General features: G+C 40.1%; 2 protein-coding genes across 11 annotated transcripts in view; one reads left to right on the forward strand and one right to left on the reverse strand.

Annotated features, from left to right (window-relative positions):
- The window catches only part of CENPU (centromere protein U), a 33042-nt gene extending 8196 nt beyond the window's left edge, over nt 1-24846 (forward strand). Inside the window, exons 4-13 of the mRNA XM_067721937.1 lie at nt 1341-1446; nt 5443-5503; nt 5960-6130; nt 9662-9728; nt 10873-10981; nt 13299-13377; nt 13603-13650; nt 14689-14750; nt 16783-16939; nt 21695-24846. Coding sequence (XP_067578038.1) covers nt 1341-1446; nt 5443-5503; nt 5960-6130; nt 9662-9728; nt 10873-10981; nt 13299-13377; nt 13603-13650; nt 14689-14750; nt 16783-16939; nt 21695-21808 — 974 coding nt within the window. The 3' untranslated portion in view covers nt 21809-24846. The remainder of the gene's footprint in view (nt 1-1340; nt 1447-5442; nt 5504-5959; nt 6131-9661; nt 9729-10872; nt 10982-13298; nt 13378-13602; nt 13651-14688; nt 14751-16782; nt 16940-21694) is intronic.
- The window catches only part of PRIMPOL (primase and DNA directed polymerase), a 45121-nt gene continuing 37360 nt past the window's right edge, over nt 17409-25169 (reverse strand). For 8 of the 10 annotated variants that reach the window (XM_067721936.1, XM_067721935.1, XM_067721927.1 and 5 more), the window contains one exon: nt 17409-22681. In XM_067721936.1, the coding sequence (XP_067578037.1) occupies nt 22436-22681 (246 nt within the window). In that variant the 3' untranslated portion in view covers nt 17409-22435. The remainder of the gene's footprint in view (nt 22682-25169) is intronic. The other 2 variants (XM_067721934.1, XM_067721933.1) reach the window with 1 other exon arrangement.

Consider the following 25169-nt stretch of genomic DNA (forward strand, 5'->3'; position numbering starts at 1 on the left):
TTGAGTAGTAGGAGTACAGCTTGTGTGACTGGTTACATATGGAGATTAAAAATTGGTCTGGTTTTCTTTTTTTCCCTTGTTATTCCCAGTAGTAAAGTAAATAAAGCCCTTTGCCTAGTTGAGGCCAATACAAAGTATATTACTAACTTTAAAATTGTGCAGTTGCTATGTTCATTATATAAGCAGCTGAAACGTTTAAATGTGAGAACGTTTAAATGTGTGCAGCACGCTAAAGCCTGAGAGTGAAGAGATGGGTGCTTGGCCGTTACCAGGCGCCCCTGCAGCCATTCACTCCACTCTGGTGGCCTCCTCCTTCCCCTGCCACAAGCCCAGGCCAGGCTGCCGAGGCCTCTCCTGTGACCCCCCTCTTCCTCAGCAGGTAGGAGCATCCTCCCACCAAGGCCATGTGGTCTCCTCTCCTTTATCTCCGTTTCTCCATTATCTCCTTTATCTTCATTCCAGTTAACTTATTTTTTTTTTTTAGTTTTGGCTGTGTTGGGTCTTCGTTGCTGCACAGACTTTCTCTAGTTGGGGCTACTCTTTGTTGCGGTGCACGGGCTTCTCGTTGCGGTGCACGGGCTTCTCACTGCGGTGGCTTCTCTTGTTGCGGAACACGGGCTCTAGGTGCGCGGGCTTCAGTAGTTGTGGCTCGCGGGCTCAGTAGTTGTGGCTCGTGGGCTCTGGAGTGCAGGCTCAGTGGTTGTGGCGCACGGGCTTAGTTGCTCCACGGTATGTGGGATCTTCCAGGACCAGGGCTCGAACCCGTGTCCCCTGCATCAGCAGGCGGATTCTTAACCACCGTGCCACCAGGCAAGTCCCCATTCCAGTTAACTTACGCTTAGCTCAAGGCTCTAGAGTAAAGGAGAGAGGAGGGGAAGTGCGGAAGGACTGGTGTCCCTCCCCAAAGGGCTAGTCGTCCACAGATGTCGAGTGCCCACCCTGCGCCAGGCACTCGGTGGGGTAATGGAGTTGCAAGAGTGGGGCAAGCACTCCAGACCTGAGTTTATTGTTCATGCTGTGTCTCCCAGGTAGATGTGTGATGCTCCATCAGGTGAGGAAAGAATGTCAGACCTCCTGTTTATCTTTTAGCTCATTTAAAAGTTTCCATATAATATATAAGGACAGTAAGGTTATAGCTTAACTATCCATGTATTTATTGGTGAAGTGGTTTACATTTTTTCTTGTTGAGGTGTGAGATCATAAGTAGCATATGTAATTGGTTTTGATTTTGTTAGCCATTTAAACACAGGTTGCTTTATACTCCAGTGTGAAGGAACAAACTTGAATACTGCTCAGACAGCCAGACTTCTGAATGCCCTTTTTAAAAAAATCTTTTGTAGACCCTCCTTTACACAGCACTGCTATATATGCTGATGAGGAAGAATTCTCCAAGCACTGCGGGTCATCTCTCCCCTCAACTCCTCAAGGAAAAGAAGCAAAAAGAAGGTACGGGTGGATGTCAAGCAACTGTTTACTCATGGTTAATGGTATTTCTGAGGCATTCTTTAAGATACAAGCTTATAAAACCAAAACTCTTTAAAGATCTTTTGAGCCAACTTATGTTTTCCCTCAAGAAGACTGGGACGTGAAAAGGCAGTTTTTCAGTAATTGACATTACTTATAATAACTGTAACTGACACCTGATTATCCTAGAAAACATACCAGTGAAGGTGGTTTAGCTTTGAGGTAAAACAAAGAAGGAGGGGAAAGGTTTCAGGAGCATAGAATTTTAGATGATTTTGAGAGGTCCCTTTAATTTACAAATATGCTTAATTGTCACAAAAGATATGTTTTCTAGTTCAGGGTGGGAATAGGGAAGAGAAGCTGATAATCCCAAAGGAAACGCAGTCTGTTGTAAATTTCAGCTGCATGGTCCCTAAGCTGCATTGATTTGAGTTTTCAGATTTATGTGGAGGCCTGAGTCAGGAAAATCTGTAAAAATGACACCAGAGGCAACTCGAGAGCACATACAATGAAGAAGTCTTCAGTAGCTGCAGTACTAACTAAAAATTATTAGCTAGAGCAAATCCTTCACTTAAGGACCTCTGTTAGGTAATAGGTCAGTTCTAGTTACTATATTTTGAAAGTAACAAAACTGTATTTTTAAAACAAATATCCCACTTGGGCAGAAATCTAGATGAGGACATCTTTCTGAGGTTCTCTGCACTGGGGAAACCTTATGGTACTTGGTTATTTCGGAGACTCCAGTTTTTCTATGAGCTGTTATTGGAAATTGGTAACAAAAGCCAAATATTTGGAAAACCGCACAGTTCATTTTAAATGGTGGTGAATGTAATTTTTCAAGAAGAATTTTTGAATAGGTGACACATTCACATGGTTTAAAAATATTAAAAGGTTAATAATAGTCTTTACGTCCTCTCCACCATCACCCAGCTCCTGCATCCACTTCTTCCTTCTCCCCCACTATTAATTTCTTATATGTCTTTTCACAGTTTCTTTGTGCACATCAAAGTACGAATACAGAGTTTTAACCTTTTTCGAAAAGGCAGGATACCTTGCTACCTGGCTTTTTCCGCTCTCTGTATCTTGGAGATCTTTCCGTTTCAGTGCATATGGAGCTTCCTCGTTCTTCTGTTCACAGTCGCAGGTTTTCCACAGTTTGGATCTTGCATAGTTTGTTTCCCCAGTCCTGGATCGACAGGCAGTTGGGTTGTTTCCAGTCTTCTGCTGTCACCAGCAGTGCTGTAGTCAGTAACCTGGCACATATGCCGTTTCACACACGTGCCTGTATTTTTCACATATGTGCCTATATTTCTGTGGAATGTGTTCATAAGGGAAATCCTCAGTCAAATGAAATATGTTAGCAGTTTTCATAGTTACTGCCACGTTCCCACCAGCGTGGTATCAGACTTGGAGTTTTGCCAGTGTGATATGCTGTCTCAGTCTAGTTCTAGTTTGTGTTTTTCTCATGACTGAGTTAAATAGCATCTCTTATATGTTTCACAGGTCCTTGAATTTCTTCACCCTCTTTATATCCTTTTTCCATTTTCCTAGTGTTGGTCATTTTCTTCTTGACTTCTGTGACTTCATCTGAACATGGGTGAAATTAATCCTATTTGTCATGGGCAACTCCTGGCTTTCTGTCGTGTAAGTGGATTGAGATTGTGCCATTGAGTAGGACAGGGCTACCTAGGAGATTGAGTACTCCTGTCATCGTGAGGCAGTCATGAACTTGGTGTGGAGATGTTAGAGAGACTGCTGTGTACTTGGGTCTGGTGTTCCCAGGAGGGGCTGAGCTGGAGTTCAGACTGAAGTGGTTTGGTACAGGAGGTGTAGGCACGGGTGAGCGCTCCCAGGGAGAGACGGTGGGCCGAGAGGAGGCGGGGACCTGGGACCACCCTGCAAGAAAGCCTGGCATCTGTCCAGGTGGAGAAGGAGCTTGCAAAGCAGAGAGAGGACCAGTGGCCAGAGGGGGAAGGAGGAAGCCAGGAGAGGGTTTGTGCTCGGGAGAGGCGGGGCGGGTGGTGAGTAAGTGTGTGTCCTCAGGAGGACCAAACGCCAGTCGGGGAAGGTCTGAACACATGGGTCGGTTTAACAGTGTGGATGTCCTTGGTAATCTTGGTTTTGGTGGTGTGATATGTCCAGACAAAAAACTTTATTTGGGTAGGTTAGACCGGGCTTATATATGGATACAGAAGGAAGTCGGGGCAGAAGGGATGCACGGGGAGGGGCGCGGGTGGGGAGAGAGGGAGCGCACGGCAGCGTTCCCCAGGACTCAGGCAGCATCAGCAGCCAGGCACCCGGGCCTGTCCAGGGCTGTTGGGTTCTTTGTTCCCAGATCTCCTCTCCTCTTTCTGTGTCCGCGACTCTGCTCTCACCCTCTCCTCTCCACCCTCCCTCGTCTTCCTCTCGTGGCTTTAACGACCCATAAGCTGCTGACCCCAGGTCTCCCTCTTGCCCAGCCTCTCCGGAGGCCCCAGCTGTCCTGCACCTTGGCCACGTTTCCCTAGATGCCTATAGGCACCTCGGGCTCAACAAAGCCGAAACCAAGCTCCATCGTTCCTCCTTCGTCTGGTGTCAACAAGCTCCTTTGGTGTTCTCTAGCTTGATGGCCCTGCTGTCACCCAGTCACCCCACAGAGCTGTCTGGGAACCGTTCCCGGTACCTTCTGTTCTCTGACCGGCCTCCTTTGTTCTGGCCTGTGACTCCCTGAGAATCTGCTTTTCTTCTCTCCGTACACCCTCCGCCTCCCTGTGGCCACGGCTCAGGCACCTGCTGCTGGTCCCTTCGTCTGTGCGACCACCACCACCACCCCCCGCCCCCGCTTCCAGTGCGTGTGTCTAGCATGGGGGCCTTAGGTCCCTCACCCCCAACCTGTAGGCGTGGTATGGGGGCCCCCTGTGTCTGTCTGGCTCCTCGGGTAAGTAGACCCTGAGGCAGAGTGAGAATTGAAGAGATTTATTAGCAACATCAGGGAAAGTTACAGGTGGAAGAATCCGGATTGAGCAGAGATGGCCCCAGACTGCAGCGCAGCTCTCACAGCTCTGGCCGACCCCAGGTGGTGGGCAGCTCTGAAGGGAAGGCCGGGCAGCAGTGGCTGCCACGCGAGGGTCGCCCTGGTGCGGCAGCCGAGCACAGGCAAGTCTGAGCAGGACGCTTCTGGCCGCCTCGGAGCCTCCCCAGCCCTGGCCTTGGGCTTCTTCCATAGTGTTAGCTTCTCTTTAGCAAGACACTCGCTCTGTACTCTGCTTCCCGTACGTCGAACGGGCCGGGCTGTTTTACACCCCTGTGCTTTTATGTTTACTTTTCCTTCTTCCTTAAATCCCCTTCCCTTTGTTTCTTGGCCTGGAAAAGTGTTCTCAAAAGTCATCTCAAGTCTCATAACCGTGATGTGTTTCCTGATTCCCCAGCCATTTCTCCACATCTCCTCTGCACTCACTGTCTTTGGCCTTCCTACTAGTCAGTGAACCCATTAAAGGAAGGCTCCTCATTTTTCAAGTAATTTTATTTCTTGTACTTGCATTTTGAGGTTGGTGTTAAATAAATGTTTGTTGAATTGAATGAAAAAAGTGAACTCTCACCAGAAGTTTAGGGTTATTTTTTCCTTTTCAAAGGATGAAAGAAGGTATTCCCTTTTCTATCCCCTGAGCATGGGCCTAGTGTCTGTGGATTAGTACAGATGATGGCCCGTACACCTGGGAGTGGTGACGGGGAGAAAAGAGCGGTTCTCAGACAGGACCATGAGGTACTGCAGTTACGGGACACTTACTTGCCTGCCAGCACTAAACTGATGTGGCCTGGGTGTGGGAAGGTGTGGGAGATGACCGGTAAATCTGGGAAGGTGGCAGGCCCACCCGTGACAGGTGGGAAATCTCCTTATAAATCGAGCTTGTTTTTGTGTTGGAGGAGCAGCATTTAGAAGACATATGTCAATAAAAATGAAATGTGTGCAAGATATTGATGATTTGTTCTTTGGTACAGTTCGGACACTTCTGATGTTGAAGCAAGTGAAAATGAGTCTGCAAAAATTAGTGCAAAAAAGGTATGTAGGCGTGTTCTCCTATCTTAAATTGTAAGATATTTCATATCCAGTTAAGTTGGATGCAAATAGAGAAAATGTTCTGTAGCAACATTTTTCATAAAGAGTATATAATGTTTTAGAAGATTTTTTAATAAAAATGAAATATTTTTATATCTGAAGTGTTTTTCATTACAGAGATCTCAAATCCCTGTGTACCTTGTACCTTGTCAGTTTTCATAGTGTTCGTGTAATGTGTTTAGATGGTGGTTTACAAAGGCAGAGTGATTTGTTGGGAGCGTCTGCTTGGAGCCCTTTAGTCAAGGTTTCTCGTCCTATCCGCTCATCATGTTGCCATCTTCCTATTGCGTTCAGTCTTGAAGTTTAGAGATAAGAAATGTGGACTTTATGGTTATCTAATACAATAGGAATGATAAGCATCTGTACTTTCAAAACAGTAATGCTGTTTTCTTGACATAGCCAAGAAGAAAACTCAAGCCCATTAGTGATGAATCTGAAAGCACTGAAGAAAGTGATGTAAGAAGAAAAGTTAAACCAGCAGAGAACTTAAGTACACAACGTGAAGCTGTTTCAGCTACAGCATCTTCAGAACCTTCAGAGAAACCAGCTGAATCGGTCACGCTTAAAAAGGTGGGACCCCTTGGTGCCAAGCCCTCTGTTGAAAAAGAGACCCTGGAAACAGAAAGTCAACTGGTAGGAGAGTGTCTGCTATCCCCTTGGAAAGAAAAAAAGTTGATAGAAAATGTCTAGGAGGAAAACAAAGCATTTTCTCTTTTTCCTTCACTTCTTTTAAAAGATAAGTTTTACACTTTTCTTATTATAAAAATAAGTTTATTTTAGAAAATTTGGAAGGTATGGACGGGCAGATAAAATCACCTATAATTCCATCACCCCAAAAATAAAATAACCACCACATTTTTTGGTCTATACTCTTCAATTCTTTATTGAGCTTTTCTCACCCTAAGTGGAACCATATCCTTGTCATTAAGTATTCTACATACCATTTTAATAAATGCATGACATTTCATTCATGAACGTGCCATAGTTTAATCTCTTACTAATGAGCAATTGTAATTTTTAAAATGTAAGTGCTTTGATGATTTTCTTTTCTAGCTAAATCTTCATGCACATCCTTGATCATTTCCTTAGAAGAAATTGCTATGATAAGATTTCTGGGTCATATGTATTCTACTTTAAGATTCTTTTTTTTTAAATTTTATTTATTTATTTACTGGCTGCATTGGGTCTTCGTTGCTGCGCGCGGGCTTTCTCCAGTTGTGGTGAGCGGGGGCTACTCTTCATTGCAGTACTCGGGCTTCTCACTGTGGCGGCCTCTCCCGTTGCAGAGCACAGGCTCCAGGCACGCGGGCCTCAATAGTTATGGAGCGCAGGCCCAGCAGTTGTGGCTCGTGGGCTCCAGAGCGCAGGCCCAGCAGTTGTGGTGCATGGGCTCAGCTGCTCCGTGGCACGTGGGACCCTCCCAGACCAGGGCTCGAATCTGTGTCCCCTGCACTGGCAGGCAGACCCTCAACCGCTGCGCCACCAGGGAAGCCCCTATTTTAAGATTCGTGACATATCAATATATAATATCTTTTAATCAAGCTTTTAATATGTCATAATATGCCGGCACCTTCATTTTGGCCCATTGAAATGGATTTCAGGCTTCTGAACTCCAGAACTGTGGGAGAAGAAATTTCTGTTGTTTTAAGCCACGAAGCTGTGGTCGTTTATTATAGCAGCCACAGGAAATAAAACATCACCCAGTGACTTTCCCTTTTCAGTAGCATGCTTTTGGGTTCTAGAATTTCCAGAATTTCCTTTTTTTTTTTCCCATAGTTTCTACTTCTTGGCTGAAATTCCCTATCTGCATAATCATTAAGACCATCATTTCCTTCTTTGGACATATTTATAACAGCTGCTTTAAGGTCTTTGTTTTCTAAGTCAGGTAGAGTCAGTCCTCTGTATCTGCAGGTTCCACATCCATAGATTCAACCAACTGCTGATTGGAAATATTTGACAAAAAATTCCATAAAGTTCCAGAAAAGCAAAAGTTGGATTCGCCAGGCACCAGCAACTCTTTTCATAGTATTTCCATCATATTAGGTATTCTAAGTGATCTAGAGATGATGTAAAGTTTATAGGAGGATGTATATAGGTTACATGCAAATACTACACCATTTTAGAAAAGAGACTTTGAACATCAGCGGATCCCCATGGGGGATCCGGGAACCATCTTCCTTGGATATTGAGGGATGACTGTATCTGGGCTGTCTCAGGGTCAGCTTCTTTTGAGTACTTTTTCTGTCTGGACTATAGGTTACATCTTTTGTGTAACATTTTTAATCTGACACTCTTTGTGTATTGCACATTGTTGGTAGGTTGTTGAGGTTGTGAGTTGTGTCTTCTTCTGAATGCTTTCATTCTAATAGGTATCTTAATTATTGGCTGATCATCTTGAACTGCTGTAGTGTGGTTTATCCTTCGTTAGGGCCAATCTGTGGAAAGCCTAAGGTGTCTTCCAAGCCTCTCTAACTCAGTGGGACTCAACCTCTGTAATAGTTCTCAGTAGCTGCATAACAAAATACCACAAATTTTGTGACTTCAAACAACATACATTTATACCTCACAGTTTCTATAGGTCAGAAGTCCAGGCTCACCTTAGCTGGATTCCCTGCTCGGGGTCTCAGAGGCTGGAGTCAAGGTGCCAGCCAGGACTGAAATCTCACCTGAGGCCCAGGGTCCCCATCTAAGATCATGCAGCTATTGGTAGAATTCTGATCCTTGCCGTTGTAGGCCTGAGGTTCTTGTTTTCTCTCTGGTTAAAGCAGGGTCACTCTCTGCCCTTAGGTCCTGGTCACGTGGCCCTCTCACAACATGGCAGCTGACATCTTCCGAGCTAGCCAGAGAATCTTTCCAGTCTGCTGCAGTGGCCTTTTATGAAACGTAACCTAATCGAGGGAGTGACCATCCCATCATATTCACAGGAGCCACCCACACTCAAGGGGAGGGACTTGTCCAAGTCATTGGGGATCTTGCTTACCACACCTCCCGTCTGTCTCCCTGGTGAACCTGGCCAGAGATTGGTTTTAGGCTTTGTTAGGGTGAGTCTAGGGCAGGCCTTACTCTAGAGCAGTGCTTCTCAACGCTCTTCCATTGTTGTCCTCCCTAAGAAGCCTTTTTAGACATTTTTCCTAACCATCCCCCGCAGTTAAATTTTAATATCATAAATATACTGTGTATCTGTGTATATACTAGGTACTTCGGAGGGTCACAAACCATTGTACTATCTGAGAGTTTCTGGCCTGCCCCCTTGGGAACAGTTTCACCCTGTTTGATATTGCATGATCTAGGGTACCGTTCTTACCCCTAAGTTGTGGTCTCTCCCCAAGCTCAGCTGGATAGACAGCTGTTAACTAGTTGTTAACTAGTTGTTAATGAGGTCTCTGCATTTTCTCCATCTGATCTCCCCCAGAATTTCTTGTTTGTTACTACCTGTTATGTTCTTAATCCCACGATAGCCACGTCCCAGTATACTCTCTGTAGCCTCACGCGCATGTGGAGTAGGCGGTCAGGGGCTGTCGGGGACCCGCACCCAGACCTGTGCCCTTCTCCCTGAGCAGCTTACTGCAGGTCTCTGCCTCCTGCGGACGAGGGTTACCACTCTCTGCTGGGACTGGGCCTGCTGTGCTGCTGTGTCAGCTGTCCCCAGGCGTGCGGGAAGGCCGGCAGCCAGAGTCCACCTTCTGAGTCTCTCAGGCTTGTTTTGCCTGTTGTCCAATGCCTGAATGAAGGTGCCACCCCTCTCCCCACTTTATGGCTGTTCATGGCAAGAGGGCTAGTTCAGAAGCTGTTACTTCCTCTTAGCTTGGAGTAGAAATTGAGCTGATTCCACACATTATTATCTTAAATAATAAAAGTTCAGTTTCCTCCAAGGCACCCACTGAAAGTTTTAATTACTTTTTATCTTGAGGTGGTTTAATTTTTTTCAGCATTTCCTTATATTAATTTAGATAATTTATATAATTAACTATTAACTTAGAACAAAATGAGAATTGTAGCTAAAATACTGACAATGTCTGATAATACTGTCTTAATTCTGGTTTTAAGAGAAACTCCTCTTAAATAAAAATCTTTGCTGTGGTTTTTTTTTGTTTTTTTAAGAAAACTCAGAAAAAGAAGATGTTTCGTGGCAAAAGGAAGAAACCAAGAAGTGAAGCCACAGACTTGGGTATATAATAGTGTTTTATACATACTCAATCATTCAAGAATTTTTTAAAAATATATTTCTTAATTTGATAAAGTAGTAAATTTAAGTGTATAAAATTGTTACTTTAAAAAGTTAAAAATATGTGACTTTGGAGTAACTGATTTTCCCAACATCATGAAAACTTTCAACATACAACAAAGGACAAAGAATTTTACAATATATATTCATAAACCCACTACCTAGATTTTACTGTCAAAATTTATTATACTTGCTTTAGCGCCTATTCATTAATCTATTTTAATTTTTCATAACATAGTATATACTCTTTTCATACAACATAGTATGTACTCTTTTATAGAAGGCTTCTCTCACTCAGCATAACTTTGAGATTCATCCATGTTATTTTACATCATTTTTTATTGACAGTTTATTGAAAAATGGGAGGAAAATAAAGCATTTTCTCTCTTCAGTTCTTTTAAAAGATAAGTTTTATATTATTCTTATTATAAAAATATTTTAGAAAATTTCAAAGGTATGGAAAGGAAGGTAAAATCGCCTATAATTCCATCACCACAAAATAACTACCATGTGTTTTGGTCTTTACTCTTCAATTCTTTTACTGAGCTTTTCTCACACTAAGTGGGCTCAAGTCCTTGTCATTAAATAGTCTACAATACCATTTTAATGAATGTATAATATTTTGTTCACAAATGTACCATAGTTTAGTTAATCTCTTATTATATTCCTACAGCTATCTGAATCAATACACTCAGTAACTATGTGTCCTAGAAGTGGCCTATTGGGTAGATTAAAACTATGAAAATACAGTTAACAAAGATCTCAATCACCAGTAGTGTTAGATAAGAGCAGACTGTTAAGTAAAGACGCAGCAAGGTAATTAAAAGGCAGCAGTGCTTTAGGCTGCTTCAGCAGAAATGGGAGAACCAAGCAGACGGCAGTTAGAGGGTGAGGTACAGACGGGGGTTTGTGAGACTGACCGGGAGAGGAAGAAGTGAGCATGTCTCCTCCCATGTGCTTCTTCAAAAGTTCTCGCTATTTTTAGCAATTTGGTGGAACTACTTTCATTGTAGGCTTTTAGAACCCTGGACCTAGAGCTAAACTGTTGATAATTAGTATATTAAATTGACTTATCCTAATGTTGTAGATACTTCCGACTGTGTACCTATTTGGTGTTTAAAAGAAAAGAAAACCAGTGACATCATGGAGTTAGATGTCGTTTTGTCTGCATTTGAGAACATCCTCCTAGAGTATAAGTAAGTCTTTTGATATTGTGATATATGTACCTAATAAATTTCCCTGGAAATAGCACTTCTACTCACTCCACAGCTTCTGGTATGTAGAATTTTCATTATCACTGTTTTGCATATTTTTAAACTTCCATTATGATTTTTTTCTTTAAGCCTGTGAATTATTAAGTAGTACGTTTTTGTATGTCCAAATATGTGACTTTTTAATTTATATTTTTGTATTAACCTTCCATCTTAAATAGTTACAGTCAAATTTCATGGACTCTGGTGATACCTATTTTTGAAATATTGAGGCTTCCTTTATGGCCTGGCACATAATCTGTGGGAAAGCTGTAATTAGTGGTTCTATGTAGAATCTCTAATTATTGTATCTATGTAGAATCAGTATTACTCAGTTTTTCCTGGTACTTCTATCAATTTATGCTATTTATATAGAGAGATTATTTTATTAAGACATCATGTTTAAAATTGCTCTTTTATTTATTATTTTATTTTTGGCTGTATTGGGTCTTTGTTGCTGCATGTGGGCTTCCTCTGGTTGCAGCAGGTGGGGGCTACTCTTCGTTGCGGTGCATGGGCTCTAGGCACGCGGGCTTCAGTAGTTGTGGCACGTGGGCTCAGTAGTAGTGGCTCGCGGGCTATAGAGCGCAGGCTCAGTAGTTGTGGTGCACGGGCTTAGTTGCTCTGTGGCATGTGGGATCTTCCTGGACCAGGGCTCAAACCCGTGTCCCCTGCATTGGCAGGCGGATTCTTAACCACTGCGTCACCAGGGAAGCCTTAAAAATGCTCTTTTAGATTGAACATTTTATCCTTATGTAGTGACCCCTTCCATTCCTAAAAATGCTTTTTGTCTTAAAATCTATTTTATCTGATACTAATATGTCACTAGATTTCTTTTGCTAATATTTGCCAGATTTTATATTCTTTTAACTTTTATTTCCAACCTTTGTCTCACCTTAAACTTTATTATTTCTTATAAAATCTTTTTAAAATCCAAAGTGTCCATCTTTGAATTCCACCTGTTGACTTCAGCCCATTTACATTTATTTTAATTATCCATATATTTAGAAGAATGTACTGATCCACTGTTTTTACTTAAAAAAATTTTTTTTTACTTTTTGATGTTTTAAAATCCTGTATAACTTTTTTTCTAAAAAAATAGAATTTACAACTCCCCACCAATAAGGTTAGAATTTTGGCAAGCTCTCATGTCTTAGTCTTCTCACCCTTACCCCACCCCAAAGCCCATCACGTTTATAATACTTAGAGACTTTAATTCTGGGAGAAGGGCTATCACAGTTGATGTGAAATGGCTTCTCTTACCTGTTTCAACGTGGGTTCTTGACTTTGAACTTGCCAGGGTACTGCAACTTCTCAACTGGTTTCTGGAGTTTTCATAAAGGCTTTTCGGGCTGTAGGTAGTTGTTAAGTTGGTTTCCCTGTGGGGTTTCCTATTCCACCGTCTTCTGATATCACTAGAAATACTCCATTTTTTTTTTTATGAAAACTTCAAAAATCTGTATTCAGATGTGTAGGCCTTCTCTAATGTTATGCTTCGCTTCTGAAGAATTAGGCCATGGGTTTAGTCCCCTTATGCTGGGTGACTTTTCCTCATGGATTTGCCCCAAGAAAAAAAAAACTATAAGATAAACTGTCACACGAGATTTATTTTTGATTAAAAGCACAGTACAGTTCATAGTGGCACACTGTGCCGAGGCAGAAGAGGGCTGGCTGCCGCCCTGGCAGTGTGTGCACTGCTCCTGCACAGTCACTGTGGGTCTGTGTCCAGCCAGAGTGAGCCAGACAGGAGACTGGGCTCTTTTGTCCCTGATGACAGGGACCTGAGCCAGTTTTGGGTCAGCTTTATAGTTTTTGCAGAACTGAATGGTTGGCTTCTGGCTACTTACTCATTGGTTAGTCCAGATGTGTTACACAATTATTTCTCCAGTTATAGCAGGAAGGAAGGAAGGAAGGGGCTAAAGTCTGCTGGTCACTGGATCAGGCAGCAGAAAAAGAGAGGGATTGGCTGTAAACATTGCTTTCTACATGGCTTAGTGTCACCTATGGATGTGGCCGGTGTCACGGAGTGCTGACTACATACATGAGGGTTTGGGGGAAATATTTCCTGTTCTTTTTCTTTTGTTTGTTGAGATGTTTCCAGTATTTTTTTAAATCTGAGAAAGCTGCAAGCTGACCATGCCATCTTAGATATTCAAAAGGGCACATACCAAACTGTGTGTCTATGGGTGTGCTAAACAAATGCAACACCCCTTTCAAAATCCTTTATGTAAACCTAAGTTTAACTTTCTTTATTCTGCTATAGACAAAAAACAGACTCTAGAATTTGTAAGGAAGCCATCAACAAATTTCATGCTAATTTGAAAGAAGAACTCATCAAAATGGTAAGTTCATTGACATAAATTTGTTGGTCTAGATATTTTTTACTAATCCTGAGCAGCGTACTGTTATCTTAGAAAAGCTTGCATTTGCTGGCAATGTGGTAAAGAACTCATTAGAACTATGCACCTTTCACATGCTGTTTTTAAACTAGATGTGGTTATATTGTAAACTGATAAACAGTTAACTGTGGAAAATGCAGGCGAATATTTATTTTTTGTTTTGTGTAGCTTAAAGAAGTCCAGATGTTGAAAACTCTGAAAAGGAAGAACACTAAGGTAACTCACTTATGTGATTAGAAACACAGTCCTGTAGAACGTGCACATATGTAGAGTTAAGTAAAGACCTGACTCTGGGTTTTACGACCTTGAGAGTTTGTATAAGATCTTTTATCTTTTTAGTCAGGCTTTTCTTCGGTTGATCTGGTGATTGATCAGATAAGTATCCTGCAAGCTGAATGGCTCTCAAGCCCAAAATGGCCAATTATGTGGATAAGTATTACGTAATGTATATTTATCACTGCTGTGTATGTCAAAAACCTTTTAGACTAAATAACTGTCTTATGTCTCAGGTAAAAGGGCAGCCTGGGAAGAATCCTGGGTTAAGGGTCAGGAGACCTCCTTTCTTGTCCTGGTTCTGCCCCTTCAATGCACTGTGTGCCACTAGGTTTGCAAGGAAACACGAGGCCCTCCTTGCCCATCTGTTTGTAGTTGGATCACTTGACATCCGATGTTCTAGCTCCAAACTTGCATGAACCTACGTGTAGAAGCACAGCTCCCCCTCTACACTTATAACAGAAATGGATTTGAAATGTATACGTTTTTCCTTCTGGTGATTATAAGCCTTTGTTGTTTTTCCGTTTTAGTCTCCTGTTGGTCAATTCTGCATTTCTTATAAGCAAGCAGGAGTAGTCTGAATGTCCAGCAGTGGAATATGAGGTAGTCACTAAAAGTGATAGTTGAGATAATACAGCGTATTATATTGAAATGTCCTTTTTAAAATACAAACTGTGTCATGACACTCCCCTGCTTCAATATTTTTCTAGTGTCCTAGATAAAATGGAGACTCCTTCCTTTATAGCTCACAGGGTGGTAAAGATCTGACCCCAGTTCCTCTTTAAAGTTGTCCTCAAGTGGATACCCCTCTTCTTTCCCTTCACAGCATGTATCACAAGTTGTAATATCTAGCTTCCCTATTAGACCAAAGTTCCATGATGGTAAGAATGGGGTTTGTCTTGTTTCCCACTATATTTCCAATACAGTGTACAAGACAGTGCTCAATATTTACAAAATTAATTTAACTGTTGTGTTACTTAGATGATCTCAGATATCGAAAAGAAAAGGCAACGTTTGATTGAAGTCCAGGATGAACTGCTTCGGTAAGATAATATCAAAACCCTCTTTGAGAACCTACAAGAAGGATTTAATCACGATATGCCATGCGAGGCTTTGTTGTAAAACTTGCTGCTGTGCTGCGTTTAAACCCCAGGCTTCTCTGAGCTTGGAAGCTCAGTGAAGGCAGGCTTTGCTGCCAAGTGGAGAAGCTGTGAGCAGAGGGGGGTTCAGCAGTGGCCCGTCCCCCCATGAGAGCTCTCAGTTCTGGCCCGAGGCAGCTGAATTAGAGAGTTAGTGCATGCACAGACTCTATCTAGAACCAGACTGCCTGGCTTTGAATCTAGGCTCTGCCACTTACTGGCTGTGCAACCTTGGGCAGGTTACTTAACCTCTCAATGCCTCAGTTCCCTCATTTGTAGATGAGCACAATGATAACTATACCTCACAGGGTGTTGTGAGGTTTAAATGAATAAATATACAGAAAGTGCCTCACGGAGACTGGGATACAGTAAGTTTTGTATTAAGTGTTAACAGTTTTTGTCAATCTTGTTGAAAGGTATAGCTTGGCATGGCACTCGTGTGAGTCCATTCCCAAGTGTTGGGCCAGGACAGTTTCCACCAGGGCTGTCTCCATAGTCTGGTTAGGAAGACTGGAGCACAATCCATCAGCTGGTCAACCAACTAGTATTTTTTGGTGGTCTTCCAGACAGACAGGGCTGCTGTGTGAGCTGGAGGGTTGGTAGTAAAGCAGTAGAAGAATAAGCATATCAGATATGCTCTCTGCTCTGAAGGAGTTTAAAATAGCTTGAAAAAGTGGTCTTATCAGAAAAGACAACCTATAATTAAGTACTAAGTTTTAAAGATGAGATGGCCACAGAAGTTTAGAAGTGGGAAAAATTGGTTGTCTAGGCCTTTGGTTTCCAAATCTAGTGTATGGACAGGTGCTGCTGGCCCATGCTAAAGCTTTCATTGGCCCAGGCCAAAATAAGATAATGAGAGGAAGCTTTTTAAGGTGTTAGCTGTGTGTGTTGGGCACTGTCCTTTAAATGCTTTACATACTAATTCATCGCTGTAACCCTGTGAGGTAGGTTATTTGGCCATATAAGACAACTACAGAAGACTCATCTGTCTTTGAGATCTATTGTTCCTTTTCTAGATAGAATTTTAAAAGTTGAGAAGTATAGTATTTTGAAAAGGCGCAGAAAGAGAAAAATGTATGTCATTATTGTAACTTTACATGTGAAAGACCTAAGGCACAAAGCAGTAACTGACCCTCAGCCACCCGCCTAGGAAGTGAGGGAGCCACGGTCTGGTGTCTGCCGACTGGCTCCAAATCAAGCACTCCTGCCCACAACCCAGATGGCACAGTGAGTTTTCCAGAATGCAGCACTTGTTCAGTGTACGGAACTGTTATGAGGACTTTTCTTTTGTAAAAAGATATCAGAGCATATTTTTTTTATATCTTCATTTGTGAGAATAAAAGATGGTAGCCTCTCCCCATCCTTTTATAAATTGGTCCACAAAATCCAAGTTATACCTTTTTATTTTATAGGTTAAGAAACTAATAATCTACTGAGAGAGAGAAAGCAGGTTGCCCAAGGTCACACATTTCATCCAGGCACTGAGAGAGTTTTTCCACTGGTTTTATTAGACCTTGGAAATGGACAAAATTTCAGCAAGAGGAAGGGGCAGAGGGAAGGCTTTTTGTCCATACTTTTACTGTTAAACTGCAATGCCTGTCTACTTCCGCCTGGGGCACTAAAATCTTTACCCAAGTATATGTTTTAATTCAGTAGTTCCCAAGACTTTAAAAATGACTCGATGAATTTTAGGACATAACAGGCATACTCGTCTGTGGGCTTCAATGCTGAGCACTCAGAGTCTTTTCTGTGTGTTGAGTCCAGAGTTGTTCACGTTTGTAATTTCAGAGCCAAAGATACCTCAGACCACCTAGGCCACCTTCCCTGCTTAAAAAGCTTCACTCAGCACCCTGACATACTCCATCTCATCTACCTTATTAGGCTGTTGTTACACTTTATGTCATTTATTTTCGGGAAAATTTTTTTTTTGTTTTAGGTTAGAACCAGAGCTGAAACAACTACAAATAAAGTATGATGAACTTAAGGAGAGAAAAGCTTCCCTTAGGAATGCAGCGTATTTCTTGTCTAATTTAAAACAGCTTCATCAAGATTATTCAGATATTCAAGAGGAAGAACCAAATGTAAAGGAAACGGTAACTTCAGTTTTCACTTTTCACTATGCTTCAGAAGATACAGGGCATTTGCATGCTACAGTACAAGAGCTATGGAGAGGCAGCGTGGGTGTTGGTGTCTACCCAAAAAGCATCACTATAAATTGGTGAAAATTTGTTATCACCACTTCTTTAGCTAATTAATTAAGGCCAGAGGAGTAAAGAAAAATCCAGAAACATTGATTTTACTAAGATGTTATACTTAAGCTTCAGAGAACTGAATTTCTTTAAGGGAAGTGTATCCTCTGCGTACAAATCTCAAGTGAACAGCTATGCTTTATTACTGTAATTGTCGTCAACGTAAGACCACTCATACATGTTATAAAGACCAACCTCTTGTTCTTTGTTCACCCCATACTTTAGTATCTTTTGTATCTGAAAAACTAGCCATTATCCCATTATAAATGGTAGGTGTAATTTTAGAAGTTGAGAAATATTAAAAAGGCATGTATTAGGGAAAAATGTAAATTTTTTTTATTGAAGTATAGTTGATTTACAATGATTCAGGTGTACAGCAAAGTGATTCAGTTATATACATATATGTATATAAGAATCTTTTTCATATTCTTTTCTATTATGTGTTATTACAAAATATTGAATATAGTTCCCTGTGCTATATAGTAGGTCCTTGTTGTTTATTTTATATATAGTAGTATGTATATGTTAATCCCAAACTCCTAATTTATCCCTTCCCACCGCATCTTTCCCTTTTCGTACCGTAAGTTTGTTTTTGAAGTCTGTGAGTCTGTTTTGTTAATAAGTTCATTTGTATAACTTTTCTAGATTCCACATGTAAGTGATACATTTATATGACATTTGTCTTTCTCTGTCTGACTTACTTCGCTTAGTATGATAATCTCTGGGTCCATCCACGTTGCTGCAAATGGCATTATTTCATTCTTTTTTATGGCTGAGTAATATTCCTTTGTATATATATATACCACATCTTTATCCATTCCTCTGTGGATGGACATTTAGGTTGCTTCCATGTCTTGGCTATTGTAAATAGTGCTGCAGTGAACACTGGGGTATCTTTTCAAATTATGGTGTTTTTTAAAAATTAATTTTTGGCTGCACTGGGTCTTCACTGCTGCACGCGGGCTTTCTCTAGTTGCGGTGAGCGGGCTTCTCATTGCTGTGGCTTCTCGTTGCGGAGCACGGGCTCTAGGCGTGCGGGCTTCAGTAGTTGTGGCATGCAGGCTCAGTAGTTGTGGCTCATGGGCTGTAGAGCACAGCCTCAGTAGTTGTGGCACACGGGCTTAGTTGCTCTGCAGCATGTGGGATCTTCCCAGATCAGGGCTTGAACCTGTGTCCCCTGCATTGGCAGGCGATTCTTAACCACTGTACCACCAGGGAAGCCCTATGGTTTTCTTCAGATACATGCCCAGGAGTGAAATTGCTGGATAACTTGGTAGTTCTATTTTTAGTTTTTGAAGGAACCTCCGTACTGTTCTCCATAGTGGCTGTACCAATTTACATTCCCACCAAACATGTAGGAAGGTTCCCTTTTGTCCACACTCTCTGCAGCATTTGTTGTTTGTAGACTATTTGATGATGCATTCTGACCGGTGTGAGGGGACACCTCATTGTAGTTTTAATTTGCATTTCTATAATTAGCAATGTTGAGTATCTTTGCATGTGCTTTTTGACCATATCTGTATGTCTTCTTTGGAGAAATGTCTATTTAGATCTTCTGCCCATTTTTTGATTGGGTTTTTTTTTGATATTGAGCTGCATGATCTCTTAGTATATTTTGGAAATTAATACCTTGTTGGTTGCTTTGTTTGCAAATATTTTCTCCCATTCTGTGGGTTGTCTTTTCGTTTTGTTCATGATTTCCTTTGTTGTGCAAAACCTTTTCAGTTTAATTACTTCCCATTTGTTTATTTTTAAAATTTTCATTACTCTAGGAGGTGGATTCAAAAAGATGTCACTGCAATTTATGTCAAAGAGTGTTCTGCCTACATTTCCCTCTATAACTACTACACGAATAAAGAGTTTTATAGTATCCGGTATAGAACCAGGTATATCTTTCCATCTGTGTCCTCTTCAGTTTCTTTTATCAGCATCTTAATTTTCAGAGTACAGGTCTTTTGTCTCCTTAGGTAAGTTTATTCCTAGGTATTTTATTCTTCTTGATGTGATGATAAATGGGATTTTTTCCTTAATTTCTCTTTATATTTCATAGTGTATAGAAATGCAACAGATTTCTGTATATTAATTTTGTATCCTGCAACTTTACCAAATTCATTGATGAGCTCTAGTAGTTTCCTGGTAGCATCTTTAGGATTTTCTATGTATAGTATGTCATTTGCAAACAGTGACAGTTTTACTTCTGTTCCAGTTTGGATTCCTTTTCTTTTTTCTTCTCTGATTGTTGTAAGATTCCTTTTCTTTTTTCTTCTCTGATTGCTGTAACTAGGACTTCTGAATAGAAGTGGCAAGAGTGGGCATCCTTGTCTTGTTCTTGATCTTAGAGGGAATGCCTTCAGCTTTTCACCATTGAGTATGGCGTTAGATTTGGGTTTGTCATATATGGCCTCTATTATGTTGAGGGAAGTTCCCTCTATGTCCACTTTCTGGAGAGTTTTTATCATAAATGGATGTTGAATTTTATCAAAAGCTCTTTTGCATCTACTGAGGTGATATTTTATTCTTCAGTTTGTTAGTGAGGTATATCACATTAATTTGTAGATATTGAAAAATCCTTATATCTGAAATGAGTCCCACTTGATCATGGTGTGTGATTCTTTGAATAATGTATTGTTGGATTTGGTTTGCTAGATTTTATTGAGGATTTTTGCATCTGTGTTCATCAGTGATACTGGCGTGTACTTTTTTTAGGTATCTTTGGTTTTGGTATCAGGGTGATGGTGGCCTCACAGAATGATGAGTTCGGAAGTATTCCTTCCTCTGCAAATAGTTTAACTCATCTCTAAATGTTTGGTAAAATTCACCTGTGAAGCCATCTGGTCCTGGACTTTTGGTTGTTGGGGGATTTTAAATTACTGATTCAATTTCGGTAACTAGTAATTGGTCTGTTCATATTTCCTGTTTCTTGCTTGGTTCAGTTTTAGTAAACTTTGTAGTTGGTTCTGATTTTTGCTGCAGACTTTGCTACTGTTATGATAACCAACTCAGATTAATAGAAATATTTAAATTATAGGAAAAATTTGTATATTTTATATAAAATTATGATATACAAATATAATGTATACATACATCTTATTCTTCACTTCCAAATTCAACTTCAAAGTTTTGATACTGATCTAAAAGTTAGGTTCAGGAGAATAAAGATTTGTTTATATTCAGGATATTAGAGATCTGGAAATAGAATGTTTTTAATTTTTTTTGACAGTACCCAACTGGTCTAAAGCTTATTTGGAGTTGGGGATTTTGGTTAGTAGAAGAAATTAACAATGACATTGGTTGAATTTGAACATTATAACTTGGATGAGAACTGAGACTTAGTGACTGCCTTGTTTGGAATACATCTTACTAACATCTTGTTCTGTGCAAGCCTTCAGGCGTTCTGGACTTCTGTTGTAGCAGCTGTGCGTTATGCTTTCAGAGTGTAGATACTGGGGTATATTGTCTTACCTCTTCTCCTAAACTAAGAATCTAGCACCAAATGTTAGTTCTTCCCCTTGCCCACCCTCCCTGAGAGGAGGTGCCCCATGGTAGCTTGAACACATTAGGCTCTCAAATACTTGTTAAAACTGAATTGCCTAGTAATAAGGTAAGTGATATTCTAGAAAAAATTCCATTATTATTGGGTGGTAGTCAGTCTGACAGCTTTTCTGCTTAATTTCACTTCCAAGAAAATCACCTTGAGAACATAAGCAACAAACTATCATAAGTATGATACAGCTGTTGGGTGATTTTAGTCACTCACCCTTAGATACAAATTGCACCGTGATATTTGGCTTTGTTAATTATTTCAAAATCATGAGTTGAGCTTTGTTTTCTATTTTACATTGGGTTTGTATTTAATTTTGTCTTTAATCATTAAGGACAGTTTGGATTGGCAACTTTTAAGACACTTTACTGATCTTCCCAGTAAGTAATTTTTCCAGATGATGAATTTTAGGGACCTGCTGTTCTCGTTCCATCAGTTCTTATAGTAAAAGTAAATCTTCCATATGGTTTCCTGTGTTTAAAATAGCATGAGATCAAGCCGACCCCACAGAGCTCTAGCTGACTTGCCCAAACCAGGTCATACCCTGTCCCAGGGATGATTTTGTTTTAAATAATTCAGATGCCACAGTTCTTTGAGCCAATTTATCTCCCGGGATGATTAGCTCAAGCTTTGCAGAGCAGTTCCCTTGCAACCTTACTTATCAAATTGTCCTAAGGCAATGAATTAAAACCAATTTTATCAAAAAAATGAGAGGAAAAGTGATTCAGAGAAACCTGTATTAATACTGGTATTTGGGGGCTTCCCTGGTGGTGCAGTGGTTGAGAATCTGCCTGCCGATGCAGGGGACACGGGTTCGTGCCCCGGTCCGGGAAGATCCCACATGCCGCGGAGTGGCTGGGCCCGTGAGCCATGGCTGCTGAGCCTGCGCGTCCGGAGCCTGTGCTCCGCAACGGAAGAGGCCGCAGCAGTGAGAGGCCCGCGTACCGCAAAAAAAAAAAAAAAAAATTGGCATTTGATCATAACATTGAGCTATGTAAAATGGATAGGGTTCTAAAAGTTTTTGATATTTGTTATTCTGAATATTTTTCCCTCAACAGTATAATTCATCCAGCCTTCCAGCTCTGCTATTCAAAGCAAGACCCCTTTTGGGAGCTGAAAACCATCTGCAAAATATCAACTATCAATTAGAGAAGCTCCTTGACCAGAAATGAGACCAGTCTACTAAAGTGTGCACATATAAAGATTGTCTCATGCTACTGCCTGTTACCTTCTGAAACTGTATGTATTTTTCCATAAAGGAGATGGGGGAAAAAAACCCAAACTTTATTAATTTGAATTGAATATTTCTTTTGTCATGTTATAGCAACATTCCCAGGTACATTTTAAAAAAGTAAACTTGTCTAATTGTTCAGGTTGGTTGATGGTCTTGTCACCAGAATTTAATATTACTTTGTCATTAAAATTAAATGGCTAGATATAGTAGTTTTAGAGGCCATAGTTAATTTTTCTGTTAATGTCAAGTGATGAGTTTCAAAATGTTTTAAAATGTTGACACCTAGTCAGCCCTAGACATACAAAAGTTTTACTGTAAAAATAAACATGCAAAATTAAGCTGATATGAACAAAGACTAATAACTTTGGTTAATCAAATAAGGAGACTTATACTGAATTTAAGCACACTGGAGCTAATTTTCAATAAAACTTGTTTACTTCAATAAATAAGATTTGGAAGCAAAGTAATAAAACTTAGCTGATATAACAGGCTTTATAAGTTACTAGTTTGTTATTAAATGTTTTCAAGCAGATTACAGCCTAGTTATGTAAGTGTCCATAATTAGCTACTCTTGTAATACTTCTATAATTAGTTCATCAGGAATTTCATCAATTCCATTATAACCGAGAAGACTGTTCTCTGCAGCTTCTGCCAATTCAGCATCTTCTGTAGCCTCCAAAATATAAGCATCATCAATGCCATTATCCCAGTCAGCATCAGAAAATGTACCTTTTGACGATGCACTAGATGACGGTTCATGAGGATTCTTGGTTTCACTGTCCCTTGTTTCATCTGTTGTAAACTCCTCTTCCTTTAGTTCCAAAGGGGAGGGAGAGTAGAGTAGGAAGAAAATACTGCTTATTCAGACAGAATGTATGATTTCACCATACAGTCGATCTCTACTGAATTAAAGTATTCAGTTCAACAGATATTAAATTGAAAACACTGGATGATATTGTCTCCAATACAGTCACCATGGGGATGGGCTCACTGTTGCTGCCTTTGTGGCACACTCTTGAAACTCCAAATTTAGAAATGCCTGCAGTTCCTGTGGTACATTCTTTTCAGTGTACACAGACGGGGCTACAGCAAAGGTAAGACTGATTTTTTTAAAAAGTGGATAGTCTATCTGAAGGCAAACTGGTTTTTAAAATGTATCTGCTATCTTAACATATTTTTCTCTTTAAAGTATTTTAAAAATTAACATGGATTGAAAAAAGTTATGAAGAACAGTTTTGAGACAACTGTCAAAGTACGAGTGTGGATTTGTATATTAAATAATATTGTATCAACATGAAATTTCCGGAATTTAATAATTTCACTATAAGTATATAAGAATGTTCTTTATCTCTTAAGTATGTAGCTGGAGAATAAGAAGGATTTTGATGTCTGCAACTTATTCTGAAGAGATTTGTTATGAACTGAATGTTTATGTACCCCCATCCTCATGAGGTTGAAATCCTAATCCTCAATGTGATGGTATTAGGAGGTGAGATCTTTGGCAGGTAATTAGATCATGAGGGCAGAACCCTCATGAATGGGATTAGTGCCCCCGTATAAAAGACCACAGAGTGCTCTGTGATCCCTTCTACCAGGGAAGGACACAGTGAGAAGACAGCTCTCAATGACCCAGGAAGCTGACTTGAGTCCGCCAGCACCTTGATCTGGGACTGACTGAGAAATTTGTTGTTTTTAAGTCACTCAGTCTAAGGTACTCTGTTATCGCAGCCTGAAATGCCTAGACAAAATTCATCAAAAATGATGATGTGTAATGTGTACAGTAGAGGGAGAAAACAAGTGTGGCCAAATGTTTAACAGGTCTAGAGGAAGGGCATACAGGAGAGTTCCTTGTTCTGCTGCAACATTTTTGTAGGTTGGAACTTCTTTTAAAACCAGATGAAGCAAGAAATGACAAGCAGAAATGACAAAATATTAACTGTTAAAACTAAGTGATAGGTTTCTTATTTTAAATAAAAAGATAAATTAAATCCAAGCAGTGGTAATACTGTACACCAAAAATACTTTCAACTTGGCATTTCTGAGGTATTACTGGATAGGCAGGAAAAAAAATCAGAAACCACAAACATGCATCAAAATAACACTCAAAATGAACAAGGATAAAATATTCTTCTTAGAGGCACAATTTTAAAAATCTTTTTTTGGTTATCTCTTTAGTTCACCAGAGAATCTGGCTATCAGCTATTTTATATCCAGCTCCTACAGATCAAGAATGAGATTTCTACCATTTCAGTATGAATTTTTTCAGGAGACTTTTTAAAATCAAATTTAATAGGTACCAGTCAATTATCTAGACTGTAAACTCAAGCACTAATTCAGCTTGTAGCAGGTAACTTTCATTCTAACCGTAACACTATAAACAAAAAGGCTGATTGATGTGGGGAAAAAAACACTAAAAAAGTCTAGAAAATAACATGACAAAAGAATACTTAATGAAAAGTTCTTGTAAAATATTAATAAGACCCCATATAAAAGTAGAGGGCAGTTACAGGCAATCCATAATAGAAACACATAGTAAATCTGATGAAAGTTAATCTGCATTAATAAGTGTAAATTAAAACACCTGAAATACCACTTTATGCCTACCAGGTTGGTAAAGATCAAAAGGCAAAAACAAGCAATGTTGGCAAGTGTAGGGTAATAGGTACTCCCATAAACTGAAATCTAATTTCCTGTCGTTTTTGGAGAGCAACTGGTGATATGTATGGAAAATATCTGTGATAGTTTAAGTAGGAAAAAAAGCCTATAATATAGTACGTATACTATGACTAAAAAACATGAGGAGGGTACACAGGTAACAAATTCTGGAAGATACAGACCACAACATTTACATCAGTTATCTGCATGGTCAAATTATAAGTGACGATGCTTTTTTCCTTTTGTGCTTTATGTATTTTCTAATGTTTGTGTACAATGAATGTGAATTACTTGGGTAAATAAAAGTTTTAAAAAGAAAAATATTGGTTTGGCAATCTATACCCTTTGACACAGTTCTACTTCTAGAAATTCTTATAGTTTAAAGAAACAATATATTTTGTTATACTTTGTAAAGCAAAAAATGAGAAATTTATTAAATGTCTGAAACTGGTTAAATAGCTAGCTAGCTCCATTAATTTCTTATGTAGCAGTGGGAAAAAATGAGGTTCATATTATGAGATTCGTGCTGAGATGAGACAATCACTACAACATATTCCTAAGTGAAAACAAGGTACAGAACAGGGTGTTTAAACAGTATCTGGACACCATTAGCTCATTTGCCATTATACCAAGAACTAGTTAGT

Source organism: Pseudorca crassidens, chromosome 21 (assembly GCF_039906515.1).
Source record: "Pseudorca crassidens isolate mPseCra1 chromosome 21, mPseCra1.hap1, whole genome shotgun sequence".
In the NCBI taxonomy this organism is placed as follows: domain Eukaryota; kingdom Metazoa; phylum Chordata; class Mammalia; order Artiodactyla; family Delphinidae; genus Pseudorca; species Pseudorca crassidens.